At 49.4% G+C, this 15,109-nt stretch overlaps 1 protein-coding gene across 4 annotated transcripts in view; it reads left to right on the forward strand.

Moving 5' to 3' along the window:
* Positions 1-3,397: 3,397 nt before the first annotated feature.
* ACTN1 (actinin alpha 1) overlaps positions 3,398-15,109 on the forward strand; it is a 94,156-nt gene continuing 82,444 nt past the window's right edge. For all 4 annotated transcript variants that reach the window (XM_082485943.1, XM_082485940.1, XM_082485941.1 and 1 more), the window contains exon 1: positions 3,398-3,625. In XM_082485943.1, the coding sequence (XP_082342069.1) occupies positions 3,521-3,625 (105 nt within the window). In that variant the 5' untranslated portion in view covers positions 3,398-3,520. The remainder of the gene's footprint in view (positions 3,626-15,109) is intronic.

The following is a 15,109-nucleotide window of genomic DNA, read 5'->3' on the forward strand; positions in this document are numbered from 1 at the left end:
ATGACTGAGCTCACCTGCCGGGCCTCATTACAGAAGCTTATGGATGTTCTTGGCAAGAAAACAGATACCTCCCCAGGGAAGCTTGTGACCTGTAGCTAATATGCTAAGCACAAAGCGAAAGAGCAGCAAACAGTAACCAAAAATACCCCAATGCCCTTGGGCTCCTTCCTCTTTTCGTGTTGCAGGCTGAAGAAGTGGGATGTACGTCCAACCTTTCCCACGGTGGCTCTGCCCACTGCCCTACAAAAACCCACTCTCCCTTCATTGGATTGGAAAGACCTTGTTGGAGACCCCTTGGTCCAGCAAGGTTGGAGTAATACCCAAGGAAATCAGCAGCAATCTTGTACGGAGGAGAACTCTAGGAGACTAAATAAGGAAAACCAGAGGACTGCTGTGGTTACAGGTATCTCTCTCATCAGCAGAACCAGCTGCTATAGCTCCTGTCGCTGCTGTGCCTCCCTCTCCCATTGTGAGCTCATCTCTTCCCCTTTGTGATGCTGGTACAATTGTTTGCAAGGGTCAAGTGGATCCGGGAACTATCCCAAGTTTAGAAACAATCTTTTTCTTTTCCCTCCTCACTACTGCCCGTAAGTTCACAAAACTCTGGCCAAGAACACTCACTCGCTTTTATTAAGGACTCCAAGAAAAGCTACGAATTGGTATGGGGTGAGGAGTGAAAAATTAAGATATTTCCCAGAAATCCAGGCAAGAATTTTGAGACGTGAGGATCATGAAGTTAGAAATACAAATGGGAGGGACAATTAGGAGAGAGGCTCTAATACACTAGAAACCTCACAGTTGTTCTTGATTTTATTACACTTTATTGCACTGATGTTGTACATTAAATGATTTATCCATCCTCTGCCCTGTGCAAGAGATAGGTAAATGTATAGGATTGCTGATATTGGCAGTTAATAACATTTTTCTATTTATACTACCACCAACCTCTGTAAGAGGGATCACTAGGTGTATTTTACACAGCTAAGAATAACAACAGTATGACCATGGGGATAGGTGCTTTGAAACTCAACCCCAAGGAACCAAAGAGGCAGCATCCCAAAGACTTAGTCTCACAGAAACCCATCGTATGTCTTAGGGCTTGGATCTCCATGGTGCTGAGCATCTCCTGGGAAATACTGAAAATCCTCATTCACTGAATGGCAGCTGAGAGCTCTCACCACATTTGGGGAGGTGTGAAAAGTGGCTTTCAATAACAGGCTCTTAAACTACAAGGCTGGGGAAGCAATACAATAGGACCCCCTGACTTAAAATACAAAGCCCAGGACTTCTCTCAAGGAATGTGTTTGCTTCCCTCCTCCCTTTCTTTCCCCAGATCTTGCTAATTCCCCATATTCTTCCAGATTCCTCAGGTTGGAAGTGTCCTGATAAATATGAAAACTTAGAAGGTAGGGAAATTTTCGGACGTTTGTTGTCTTTAAACTGTCGTGTGATCAGGCTGTTGGTTCATAACTTCTGTTGCTGGGTGTTCATCAAATTGTTATAAGAAATAAATAATAAATGGCCTTTTCTCTTCAAACCCTGGTGATTTACATATTTCTCTAATGTAAATTCCTCCACTCTGCTTGTCAAAAAAACAGCCATCATCGTCTGCACCTCTCTGCAGTACCAAACTCTGAAGTTTCTTTCAAGTCCATTACCATCTCTCCAGAGTGATAGGACTATTTTGCATTCCCCAACACTTTATCATGAAGCATCCAGGAGGATTTCCAAAGTGCCTGGTAGTCCTGGATTCCCCAGATCTGGCTCCCCTGAGCTGGGATGCCCTGAGCAGCCTGGTTTACCAAATGGTCTCAAAATGGAGACATCTTGCCTTGCTTTTGAAAATCATGGATATTACTGTACTTACATATTTAAACAATCTTTCTACCCTGAGTGGTACATGGCAGGGTAAATACAAGTCTCTGAACAGTGCAGAACAACTCTGATAATTATATTTGGGTTTATGATGCCTGAAAGTGTACACAAGGAGCATCAAATGACACATGAAGACAGAGGACCATACACAGCATCTGTCCATTATGGTCTGCACAGCTATTTATGCCAAGAAATGAAAGAACATATCCAATTTCACCTCTAATGTTTGTAAGAAGCAGAAAACAAATTCCTCTCTTTTGGAAGAGGAGCTCACTGGTATAATTCAGGATCAAATCCTGCTTGAAGTTAAGCATTTCCACTCAATTCATCCTGACACTTTGCAGCATCCTTCCAGTCCATTCTCAGCATGCCCCTCTCCCACATCCATGGGCCACAAACTTCCCGTTTCCCCCAAATCTGGATGAATTGGGGCACGGCCCCACTCTGCCCTGGATGGTGTCTTTGACTTTCCTCTCACTTTTGTGAGAGGCACCATCCTGCTTCTCAGTGACGCTGCCATGGGAAACTAATAATGCCATTGTCATTTTTTCCCCCTTCCCTACTTGTTTAACTGACAGAAGCCCACGTCAAGCATTGGTGTGTCAGTACACTCCTCAACGCTCCGTGCTTCTCTCCTTGGAAGCTGCTAGATAAGCCAGATGTCCTTTAAGTTTGGCATTTTCTTGTTAAACAGGACATTTGCGGGTGGAAATCGTCTCTGGGAGGCCTGGCGCCATACCGCGCAAGGAGGGTGACGCCGGGGGCCTGTGGCACCCCACCACTGCAGCCGTTGATTGCCCGTGCTGGCAATCCTAACCTTGACCAGCGGGTACCAGTCAGGAAAAGAGGAAATAGTTATTTGGGGGGGGGGGGGGCGGGCACCTGCGTGACACCACCACCACCACCCGCCCCGAGGAAGCTGTTATCCCGCGCGGGGTGGCGGCGAACCGTGACTGAACACCCTCAGCCGCCGGCTGTGTCACACAGACACATCCTCCCAGCGACAAAATGCTGCCCTGGCCCGCGCAGCTCGGCCACCCCCTCCACCCCGCTCAGCCGCCCCGCCCGTGAGGGCGTACCTGTGAGGGGCGCGCCCCCGCTACGACCTCCCGCGCCCCGTCCCGCCGCGGAGCCGTTAAGGGAAAAAAAAAAAGAAAGCGGCACTGAGGTGCCCCGCATAGCCCCAGTCCGGCGGGCAACTGCCCCCCTCCTCACGCCTCGACCCGCCCGCCCGTCCGTCCTCTGCCTCAGCCGCCGCCGCCACCACCGCCGCCGCCGCCGCCGCGGGGGAGGTCTGGGGAGGGGCTGGGGGAAGGGCTGATCGGCCGCGTCCCGCCTATGGCGGCGGCCGGGTAGTGTGACGGACGTGCGGAGCGCGCAAATGAGCGGCGGCGCTGTGTCTGGGAAATGCAGGCTCGGCCGCCGGGGTGTCGGCCAATGAGAGGCGCGGGGGCGGGCCGCGGGCGGGGGCGGTGCGGTGCGTCCCGCCCCCGCGGTGCTGCGCGCGGCCGAGGCGGTGAGGTGGGAGCGGGCGCCGCCGCCGCCTGCTCGGGCTGAGCGGCCGCGGGGCCGGGCACAGCGGAACGGACGGACGGAACGGGGACGGGCCGCCACAGCAGCAGAGGCAGCAGCCGCCGCCGCAGCCATGGATCACTACGACCCGCAGCAGACCAACGACTATATGCAGCCAGAGGAGGACTGGGACCGGGACCTTCTCCTCGACCCGGCCTGGGAGAAGCAGCAGAGGAAGGTGGGTGCCCCCCCTCCTCCCCGCCTTCCCTCACCTCACACACACACCGCGGCGCCGCCGAGGACCGGGACCCGGCCCCGCCGCCCCCACCGGCCGCCGTGCGCGGTTGGCCGGGGGCTGGCGCGGCGCGGCGGCGGGGGCCTCGGCGGGGTCGGGTGGAGCGGGCAGGTGATGGCGGGGCGGGGAGGGGGGTGCCGTGGCGGGTCCCCCCCACCACCCCCGTAGCAACAGATGTCCGCCCTGTCACCGGCACCCGGCCCGCAGGTGCGCCCGGAAGGAGCGGGGAACCCCAGGGGGGCGGCGGCGGGCAGCCCCCCTCCCTCCCCCGCCGGCCGCCCCGCTGCCCGCGCCCTGGCCTCGGCGGCGGGACGGTGACTGGCTTCTGGTTTGAATGGTGTGGTTTAGGGCAGGGCTTGCGCGGAGCTCATGTCCAAAAATGGTAACATTCAGCCCTTTTTTTTTTAAAAAAAGAAAAAAAACCGAAAGGGTGGCGATGGGGAGGGGAGCTCAAGAGGAGCTCCAGCCTCGTCGCTCTCTAGTTATGGGTGGGTTCTCCCACCCCCACCCCCCCCCACCCCCTTTTTTTTCTCTAAACCAAAAGCATCCTGTATTAGATCACTCTGGAATCCTAATCCCCAAAACATTTCCGATTTGGTCACTTCATCAGGCAACAATAAAGCAGAATTGGAAACGACGCTCACGCTAACATGGCAGGGGCACCTCGGGGTGCAGCAGGCTCCCGCTGCTCCTCCTGGCCCGTCCCTCCTTCGCTCTGGGTTCCTGTTTAGGATCGCGCCTTGCTCTGCCCAAGCTGCCAGCAGGCAGGAGAATCCCCAAACCTACCGCACTAGAGAGGAGGGTATTGCTTATTTATGCATAGGTGATATATTAAAATATATAGTGTACCCCGAGGTGTGGGGCTTTCTGTAAGGAGCTGGGAGCGACTGGGAAGGAGGGCATGCCAGTAAGAAGACTGTTCTTCCTCTTTAGCCCCTCTCCCCCCTTGCTTCCAGATGAAGGGTTTTCAGGTTCTCCTGTTCATAGCTGTCTGAAATGGTGCCACTGAGAAATTTTTCCCCTGGAGTCTGACGAGTTAATTGAAGGTGATAGCTATAAAGCCGCTGTCAGCGGTTTCCTTGCTTGGAGAGACTTGGGTGGTGAGAGTAGGCAGCGTGAGAATTAAAGCACACAAACAAGGGCATTTAATGGAGCTGATGGCATGTGATCTTACATTTCAACAAAGGAGAAAAAGAGGAATGTAATCTTGGTCTGGGGTGTGAGGGCTGGATGGCTTATCTGAAGACCAGGCTCTACTCCTTTCAGGAGGGAAGTTTCTTCCTTTTCAAAAGATCTGCCTGGCTGCCATCCCTTATCTCCAGTTGTACACCAGTATCTGGCTAATACATCTAGGAGAAGTCAGTGGGGCCCAGAGCACGATGGGCAGTATTGCTCACAGGCTGTGAGGGGAAATGATTGTCATACTGTGGGGGTTTTTGCCTTTCATGGTGTGGGGTGAGGGGAAATGTTTTCTATGTAGTGGGACACTGACTTGCTTGTCAGAAGCAGAGGTGAACCTTTGGTTTAAAAAGAAGTCCTGAAACCCAAGCTGTGGTACCTGCCCTGAAGGCCACGCTCTTCTAATATTACCTCCCTCGAGGAGTTTTGAAGTCCTCTTGGTCCTATCACAAGAGGGGGACAGAGAGCTACTCTGTTAACTTGGGTTACTTCTGTAGAGGAGGGGAGAAGCCAAGAGGGAGTTTTGAGGAATTAACACATCTGATTCAGAATAATCCAACCCAATTTCTTTTGATGGTCAACCACTACCAGTTGAGTTTGATGTGCTGGGTGTTACTCTCCAGCTTGCTGAACGGGAGGGCTGTATGTAGTTTGGTGTCCTCTGCTGGTGGAGTCACTAGGTTGTTTCTCTTCCTGCTGATGTATAGCTGAAGCTGTTCCCTTCTGCAGTGGGTGCAAGCTCATATTTTTATCGTGACCCACCCCTCTGGTATCTGTAGGTAGGAAGATGAGGTCTGGGAGTGATGGCTCTTCCCAATTGCAGTCCCTCAGGGTAAGCCCTCCTCAGAGGGGTCAATGACCGGACCCCAGGCTGTGCAGATATTGAGGCACAGTCTTGTTCCCCACCCTGGGGTCTGAATGTGACCAAAAGCCCAGCTGGGGGTCTTGGGGCTTGCTTCCTTCAGAGGTGGGGAGGTAATGGTATCCACTAAACATAAACCTGGGATATATGGTGTAGTAACACTGTCACCCCTTCTTACCTGTGAAATTAAATAATTGCAGTAATTAAAGTTAAATATTCACTACTGTACATGTTTGTTAATAGCTTACTGAGGTGAACAGGAGAGACTAATGCCTCCCAAATATTCCTGTAGGCTCTCTTCAGGCTCAGTCTTTCCTGGTTTACTTGCGTGTTTTAGGTTTGCCTTCACCTAAGGAATAGCTAGCAAATTTCTGACAGAGGAAATCTGGCTGATTTAAGTACTAAATCAGACAGTACTAAATCTGATTTAAGTACTACCAAATTATTGTCGTCATTATTATTTATAGCACTGATGCCAGCCAGGGAGGCAAACTTGAAACTTTTGTGCTTGGGCCCTCTCTGGGAAGGGAGGCAGCACATCTAAAGTGGTGGCATGGCCAGTAATCCAGTGAGCAAATGTCTGTGTGAGAAGCAGCTGTGTCTTGCTGTTTCCAACCCAGCCCCTCGTGTCCTGGCTCAGTAAGGCCCTGCAGGCTGGGGATAGCTGTGTCACAGTGCTGTCCTGTGTGGCTTTGCGCAGCTGGGACTAATTGAGACTGGGGAAGCTAACAGTCTAGAGATGTTGCTCACAGATGAATTGAATCCAGCTCTCCTTCTCCCGGCTGCATGGGCTCAGTAGAGCTCATGGCAGGCATTAGAAGTGGGTAGATCTGCTGATTTTTAGTAAGGGCCTCAACAGGCATGCTGTAAGGATGACAAGATTGCTGAGTTTTTGGGGAGCTGGTTTGTGGGTTTCCTACCTGCCCTGAGAGACAGATACGGCTTCACTGTCTGAGGTGGTGCTTGAGATACGATCTCATGAGCTGCTTTGAGATGGGTAAATAAATGAGCTGCAGAGTGAATTTCATATTTGGAGGGTGAAGTTTGGCCTTTTGAATGCGATACAGAGAAGAGGCACTGATCTCACCTCCTCCCACCTGCCCCTTCCTGGAAAGTTACTGTTCTACAGTGTAGGGAATAAGGTAACAGTTCCTGGGAGAAAAGTAGCTTTCCACGCAAAACCTATTTTTCATGTCTATCGGAAGAGACTCTAAAAGGTTTGAAAGAGCTAGTCGCAGCATTGCTACTATACATAAGCAACAAAAAAATACAATGTGCAGAACAAATTCAGCTGCCTCTCACTTGGTATAAGCCTCTGCACAGCCTTTTGTACAGGAGCAGCAGGTCTCTTCTGGGGATTAAAATACTTTTCCCTTTGCACTGTTGAACTCATCCTAGTAGTTTCTTCTAATAGCTACTTCTTTCTTCTCCTTTCTCTCTTCTTTCCTGTCTGGAGTCAGACCTCAAAGTAGCACTAGCCAAGGCATAACAAGATTGATCCTGCTGTTTCGCAGTGTTAAAAAGCAAAACTTGGTGAAAGCCATTCCCTCAGTCTCACCTAGCTGTCAAGGTAGAAAAGCCTGCCGTGTAAAAAGTATGTATGTGGGTGTTTACTTGCTGAGAGATCATCGCTTGTGCCCACAAGGACATTTCTCCCTTTTGATGACAAATGGCCAGCCGCAGTGTTCAAACTTTTCCTGAGTCACCTGGGGGCTTTTGGTGAAGCAGCTGCATTTGGCCTGGAAGGACTGGGTGAGACACTTGGTGTTCAGCATACCTGGCTCATCTTTGCAGGTGAGGCAAAGGGTTGTGGTGAGAAGGTCAACCTCCTGACACAGCCCCGAGTGTCCGAGGGAGGTCAGGAGCAACGCTGGGGTGAAGCTGATGCTGCTTTGGGGTGCTGGTAGGGGTCAGCCCTTGGGCCCTGTGTGCAGTAGGCTCTCCTGTTGGCCACTCTCGTTTCATGAACTGTTTGCTCAAGGTAAACCTCATTCAGGGTTTGTTTTAAAATCTGGCTTGAAGCAACTTGTCCAAATTGTAGAGATGGAGGAAAACTTTAAATGCCAAATTGCTTTCTGACCTGACAGCTGCCATCTTGACAATATGAGTAGGAAGCAGTGTTCATTTGCGGCACGTAGAAGACAGGCATATACGACTTAAATGCTGTAAGAAACAACAGTAATGCTTTTCTTTAAAAAAAAAAAAAATCAAATTGATGAAATAAATATGCCTTGTCTTTATCTAGTGCTGCTCTGCCTCACCTTGTTGGCATTTCTGTGGCAATGTGGCAGTAAATGATATCTCCGGCTAAGACAGCTGCACTGTTCAGATTTATGGTGCTGTGGACGCAGTGGTAGCACAGACTTTGGGAGCACCTTTTCTGAGTACTTACTAGTCCAGTTATTCATGAACTTGCAGAAATTCCCTGTTAGAAATGGCAGTCTCCCACAACCCTCTTGCTACTCAGTCCTATGCACTGCGTGTAAAGATACACATAAATACAAAGGTGGTCTCGTAATCTAAAAAGCCATGGGTTTCATGACCCTGCTGTGTCTGCATCCAGTAGGTCTTACTGCCCTTGTTATGATTTGAATTTTGCTGTGCTAATCACCTCTCTGTTTGAGATGGGGTTGTTAATGAAAGTACCTATTAAATGGAGCTCTGGTCCCTCATGGAAACACGCCACCTCCAAGCCTGCTGGTAGAATGCTCAGATCAGGTGGTATGAGTGTGACTAATATCTCCCGACAAAATGTAAAAGTCACAATCACAGCTTCATTTTCCCTTGGATTGAGCATCCTCTCATCCACACAGGGTCTATTTTGAGAAGGTTATCTAGAATTCCAGAAAGCTACAGCTGTGGTAGCTGCTGTGGACCCATAGAGAGGTGTGATACTGCACCCAATCTGTAGTTTGCTAGAACTGCTTTCAGTACCATCATAGATTCAACAGTGAGGTAAAATAAATGTGCGTTGTTGGTGAATGTACAGCACTGGGTCCCTTTGCTCCCACTGTGAGTGACACTGCATAGTACTCGGCCACAGCGAGGGATGCTCCCTGCCTGTTCTTTGCAGTGGGGGTATGCTGTAGGGAAGGAAGGTGGCCCTGATGCACCTGAGGATCCTCCATGCCTTATTTCGCACTGACCAGTGCGAAAATACAGAAGCAGAATGGTGAAATTTGTAAGGCTGCTTGCTTGGCTGCTCTTTTACAATCAAACAGGCCAGCAATATAGGTCACCAGCTATCTCTTATCTTTTCAGATCAAGCTTTTGTTGTTTAACATAGGTAGCTTATTGCTAGACACCTGCTCTTCAAAACATTAAACTCAAAAATTGCTGTAGGGGACTATGGAAGATCTGGCTTTGTAGATCAGTTGTCCTTGAGTGTGGGAGCTGCCTCATACTTTCTGTGATCAGGTTTTGTCAGGATGTGCACTTGTGGGTTTTTTTAACAGGAACATTATTATTCATTGTAACCTCTTGGTGCATGATGAATGAGGCATGTGCTCTTTGCAGTGACTTACCCACCTATTCAGCATCCTATTTAAGGGAGAAAATGAAGGCAAAAGCGGGCATGGGTTAAAAAGGAGACTGCATGTTCTTCGTGGGGCTGTATAACAGATCCTGAGGATCAACTCATGAGAACACAATACTCGCCAAACTAGATTGAACTGTTCCTTCTCCTAGTCCTCTAGGGAAGGATGAAACACCTCAAAGGCATCCAGCTACCAGCCCAGTGATGTAAAGTGTGTCTGTCTGGGGAATTTCTTGCTGACTGCTTCAGGCAACCAGTTTAAATCTTGTGCGTGTGATTTGGTAATGACGTTTTTTTCCCTGCATAAGTGCAATGGCTAGAGAGGATAACATTGTTTTCCTCCCTGACCGTTCGCAGTACTTGGTGGTATAGCTTGGGGCATTTGGCGTGCCTCGTAGAGCATCTTTAAGCAGAAGCTGTTTGGAAACTTCATTTTTCTTGGCTGTCTAGTGAGAACTTGTGCCCTTAAAAGGAAGCGGGTGCTTTTGTATGAGGTGGTGTCCGGCTGTGAAATTCGAGTGTAACTGGATGGTAGCTGTGAGAACATGGGCTGGTAAACCTGTTAGGTAAAAGTGTTTGTGAACACTGGGATCACATTTTTAGAAGCTGTGTGTGTTACAGTGGAGATCAAGTGAATGGTACCTACCTGCTCTTCCCAGCACTGAGGTGACCACCACAAATGGTATTAATACATTCCCCAGCTGCTCCTGCTGTGTGCTGTGTGAGAGGTGCGGTTCTACATGTCTCATGCATTTTTAACTGGAGGATGAGCAGGGTTCAGCTGGCCTCCCTGGCCAGGTTATGAGCCTGTGTGCTTTTTCTGTGCTGCCTCACTGGGATCCGCTTAAGACTTTGGCCTGGAGTTCTTAAGGTTGGCACAAGCAGCAGCGACAGAGATGGGGAGAACTTGCATGGCTTTGCTGGGGAATGACCAAGAGTGTTTTCCAGCTGCCTGTGGATTATCACTGTTGTGCCTAACACTTAGGATGTTCTCTGGGGTGCGCTTATACTAGCAGAGAATGGTTGTGCTCTTTCTGACGATGAGGTGCAGAAATCAGTCACTGTAGAAAAGAGGCTGGAGAGCTGTCTAGGGAGATGTTGGGTAGCTGCTAAAATACAACATGTACAGTGGACTGGTCTCACTTTACTGTGTTGCGTCTGTCCCAGGGGCTTGCTGGATGTATTGTTGTGATTTTTCAGAGGTATTTTGTACAATCTAAGCAATGATGTTTGAAGAGGATGGGGAACAGAGAACAGAGTGCAACAGAGCTTATGCTTTTTTTTTTTTTTTTTTTTTTAGTAAAAGAACATAAAACTGATTTCTTGCTGTGTGTGACTATTGGAAACATGATGGTTACTATAAGGAACGTGTGTAGCATGACTTCTATAAATCTTGTATAGCAACGTAAAACCCTCAAAGCCATAGGTGAACTGTGCTTGTAGGGGGGAAAACATGTGAGTAGTACGCTTGGCTAGGTGGGAAAGACATGACCTTAGCAAGAAAGGCAGAGAGTCATCTTTTCTTCATAGAGGTATAAGATCTGCTCTAACTCTGGGATTTGGGGGCTGAAGGATGTTAGGCAGAGCTTGGATCTGTTCGGATGAGTTGGTGTAGAGTGGTGAGATAGGCTTGTCAGCAGCAGGAAGTTCTGTCTGGTGCTAGTTATGCCAGAAAAGTCTGTTTTATTGAAGTCCATGGAGCCACCCACTGTTTTATTTTGACCCTGGCATGTGAGACTGACAGATTCTCAACAGAGTTACCCAGATCCCCGGGACAGAAGTGGAAACTTCTTGGGCCAACCCAAAATATGCTTAAGTGAGCAAAACCATTGGCATTAATATGATTAGCAAAAAAAAAAAAAAGCTCCCTTCCTGTTCCCCTCCTGCCACTGTCTTCCCTGCTCTCGTTCCCCTACTGCATGAGAGCAGAACTTGGTCATAGGATGTTTGTGGTGTGGACTGGTGCCAGTTTAACCTCTTGGCTCCCTATTAGGCAGTAAAGCAGAACCGTTTTTTACTCATGTTGGTTTCCTGTCGTTGTCTTTCCTGCTCAGCTGGCAATGTGTACCCCCTATTGGTAAGGGCTTGATCAGGCCTTTGCAAGCCAACCCTTGTACCAGTACTGCAGCTGGCTGACCTCGGGCTTTTAACTGCAGTTGTCCTCCCTTCTTCCAAATCTGTTGCTGTTTTGAAGCGCTACAACATGAACAAGGCTCTGCGGAGACCTTCTTCACCCTCAGTGCACTGAAACAGCTCCCATTGACAGGGTTGGGGTATGCATAAATAAACAGAGGGGATTTTGGTCTTTTGTCCAGTTGAATCTTTGATTTGTCAGTCTATCTATGTATACCTAAAGCGTCCTGGAAATGGGCTCATCCCAGTGTTGTGGGAAATGACAGCAAAACTGGCTTTTCCATTGCATTAGAGCCAAGATGGGAAGTGCTGGAAGGTGAAAAGGCTGTGTCTTGGCTATTAACAGTCACTACAGTGGGCACCACTGATGTGAGTCTCCATCTATCACCTGTCTGTCGCTCAGACTGGAGTGGTTTCAAGTAGGTCTCTGAATGCCAGCAATCCAGGGCTTCTGGGCAATCTTACAGAAATGCGCCAGTGTGGGTAGTTGATAGGCAGGTGAGGCCGTATGGAAGATGTCTTAAGCACCAACTTGTTCCACATCCTCTTAGATGGCTCACATGGTCAATGAGAAGGCAGTAATGACTTGATGTGTCAGCTGGTTGCTTCTTTGGCACTCTGCTCGACTTTGCAGTGACTGTGCATTACTGCAGTGTAGGGCCTGCCCTTCAGGATAGCACAGGTGGGCTCTGCTTATGCCTCCTATGCATGGCCCTCATTTTCAGAGGGACTCATGTGAAATCTTGTTTTTCTGTGCCAGGCAGCACAGCCTGCTCACTCTGCTCCTTCCATGGCCTTTGGATCAGGCAGCCAGGGCACTTGCTAGTCCTCGCTGCAGCATATGATGCTAAGCACTCAAACTTCGCTGCTGCTGTAAATGGAAGTTATCCTGTTACATCTTCACCCCAGGAGCTAGCCCATAAAGGCCTCAGAGAGATGAGGGAGAGCGAGAGAGCCATGTATGGTCTCTGCATCCCAGCTGAGTGCTCTTTTCTTCATCATGGAAAGTGATGTGTATGTCCCAGAGCCCTGTTTCCTGGCCAAATTCCTTCACTCTGTAGCAGCCAAGTTTCTCTTGCTATCCACTGTACTTACCTGTGGTCCCCCTCAGTTTATTTAAATCTGCCCTTCAGTAGATGGTGAGTTAGTTCTGCTACTTGGATGTATTATCCCCAAGCAAACTTTAAAATTTGGCTTCACAGGTGAAAAAAGGCAAGTTAATTTCTTAACTGCTAAACAATGCCAAATAAAGGACACTTTGTTTAAAGCTGTTTAGACCATGGCTATGCCAGGGTTTATCACAATGGAAAATACTTAATTTCCTAAGGGAAACTTTGATTGCAGCCAAAAGCAGTTTCAGCTTTTTAAGTGTATTTATGCTTCCAGGTGAGTTTCCTACGTGTTGTATCTGGTTTGGGAGATGTGGAGATCTCCAGCTGATGAGGGAGGGGAGACCAGTAGCTGGGGTGCAAGGGTGTGGTGGGAAGAGGAGTGTTGGGGATACATTTGTTCAAGCCTCTACCTTCTCTCTAGCTCTACTCACAGTGTTGCTGTACAGGAGGAGCATCTTCAGGGGAAGCAAGGGTCTTGGCCGCCCCTAGTTCCACACAAAGTGAGACCTTGCGCTTCCTCAGTGCTTGCTCATCAAGCACCTTCTGGCACAGCGGTGCTTGCAGGCGGCTGTGCTGCATGGAGAAGGCTGGGTGGGGACAGCAGGGGAGTACATTCATGAACATGAACCAGTCTGTTTCAAAATGGCTAACGTGCGGAAACTTGCTGTTTCCCAAGGGTTTTGTTGGGCCGTTGGGGAACTCTGGCCAGGGATGAGACTATTTCCAGCTGTGGTGAGCCAAGTGTGAACTCACTCTGGGCAAGATGCCCAGCTCCACTGGTTTTCTCCTGCCAGAAATCCTCACCCTCCAGCCAGCGATACCAGACTTAGTTTCTGCCAGTCCTTAGCTGAAGACCTCTGAAGGGATGGGAGAATAAGGAGACCAAGCAGAGCAAGATACTTCTAAGGAGGGGGTGAGGGAAGTCACTGAAGAGCTTGTGCAGGGGGCATGATGGTGGGATGTCACCACTGAGGGATGACTGTTGTGGGTGCAGGCTGGTGAGGGGTGTAGGGACCTGTTCTTCCTAGGGCCAGTGGAGAGGGAAAAGTGGGTAGTGGAAGCGCAAGGGATTGGCTTTCCTCGGTTAGGCAAAGCTACCCAGCCCACAAGGACATGCTGCTGGCAGTACCATCAGGGTAGCCCTCTGGGAATGAGTATTGTTCCCTTCATTGTGATTTCGATACATTGGGGATTTCTTCTGTAAAATATGATACTCCTTTCCTCTTTTGTGGAAGGTGCTGCAGGGCAGAAGGTGCCCTTCAAGGGGAAGACTGTGCATCTGGGACCTCTTGTCCTCCACAGAAAAGGCATGGCCACACAAAACTTCATCTGTCAGAGCTAGCATTCTTTCTTGTTGCAGTATCTGTGCACTGAGATAGGACTTGTTGCAAGGATCCATTGGTCTGGCTGCTTTTCCTGCAAAGTCTGCTCTGTAGTCAGCTCTTGCTGAAGAAGGAGAGGTGTGAGAACCAGGTGTGCAGGGAACCTCTGTGCATGTTCCTTGTATGGAGTTTTAGCAACTGGGGGGGACCAAGGTATTAATGCCTTATACTGTGGGCCTTCCAGTGCTGTCAGCAATTGCCAGTGAAAGGAAATTTCTAGCTGCTTTTGCTGGTGAGTGCTTATGGCTCCTGATGCTGTAGATGTTTGCATTTGGCTGTTTGGAGCTAGCAGGTCTCTCTTAAATAAAATGCCTGTAGTAACAACTCCTTGCGTGCTGAAACAAAGCATCACAAGCATGATACTGTGTCAGTAACTCCGCATGCACACACCTGCCTGCAGTGTGTCTTCTGGGCCCAGTCATGCAGAGGTGTTGGAGCTGATGGGGCCAGCGTATGAACAGGGAACCTTCTGTTCCCGCAAGCACACCTCCTCCAACTGGGTAATTTTCATGTGCCAATGTATCATTTAGTGACACATTACGCTACTCCTTGCTGTTGCAGCCTGGTGCAAACGGTCTGACCCAGCCAGCTACTGACAGCTTCCTGCAGGGTGGACCACTGAAAGCAGTTTCCATCCTGGACCCAAAGGAGTATTTCCCTCCCCCTCCTATAATGGCTTGTTTCTTTAAAGCTGTTAACTGGCCATAATCCAATCATTACTACTGTAATTAGTGAACTGCTTACAGTAACTAAAACACTTGAAGCGTAATATCCTCTGTGTTTGCAGAGCTTGGAACAACTTTTGCCTGCAGTCCTGTGAGAGGTAATTACTGCTGATGGCCCAGGGGTGAGTGCTGGGGACACAAGGCAAGCCCTGGCGCACGCCATGCTGCCTCTTGTGGGAAGCCCTAGTGGCACTGTGTGGCTTCCTGCAGCCGGGAGAAGCTCAGGAGCCCCATGGAGATGAGCTGGCATGCCCAGCTCATGGTGATCTCCTACTGCCCCTTTGTCAGAAAGAGGCTTCTCTTTGCAAGCTGTGTGTCAGAAGACACTGGTGTTGGGTGGGACTGGCAGGGCAGTTGGTGGCATTGAAAGTGTGATGTAGTAGTACTTAACATTTGGTTTATTACATAGTAGAAAATTCCAATGTTGCTGCAGGCTCAATGTCTCCTCTTGCTGTCAGAGTACCTTCTTGCCTCTATGCACAGTGTCTGTGCTCTCCCC

The sequence above is a fragment of the Vanellus vanellus genome, assembly GCF_965231255.1.
Source record: "Vanellus vanellus genome assembly, chromosome: 6".
NCBI lineage: Eukaryota > Metazoa > Chordata > Aves > Charadriiformes > Charadriidae > Vanellus > Vanellus vanellus.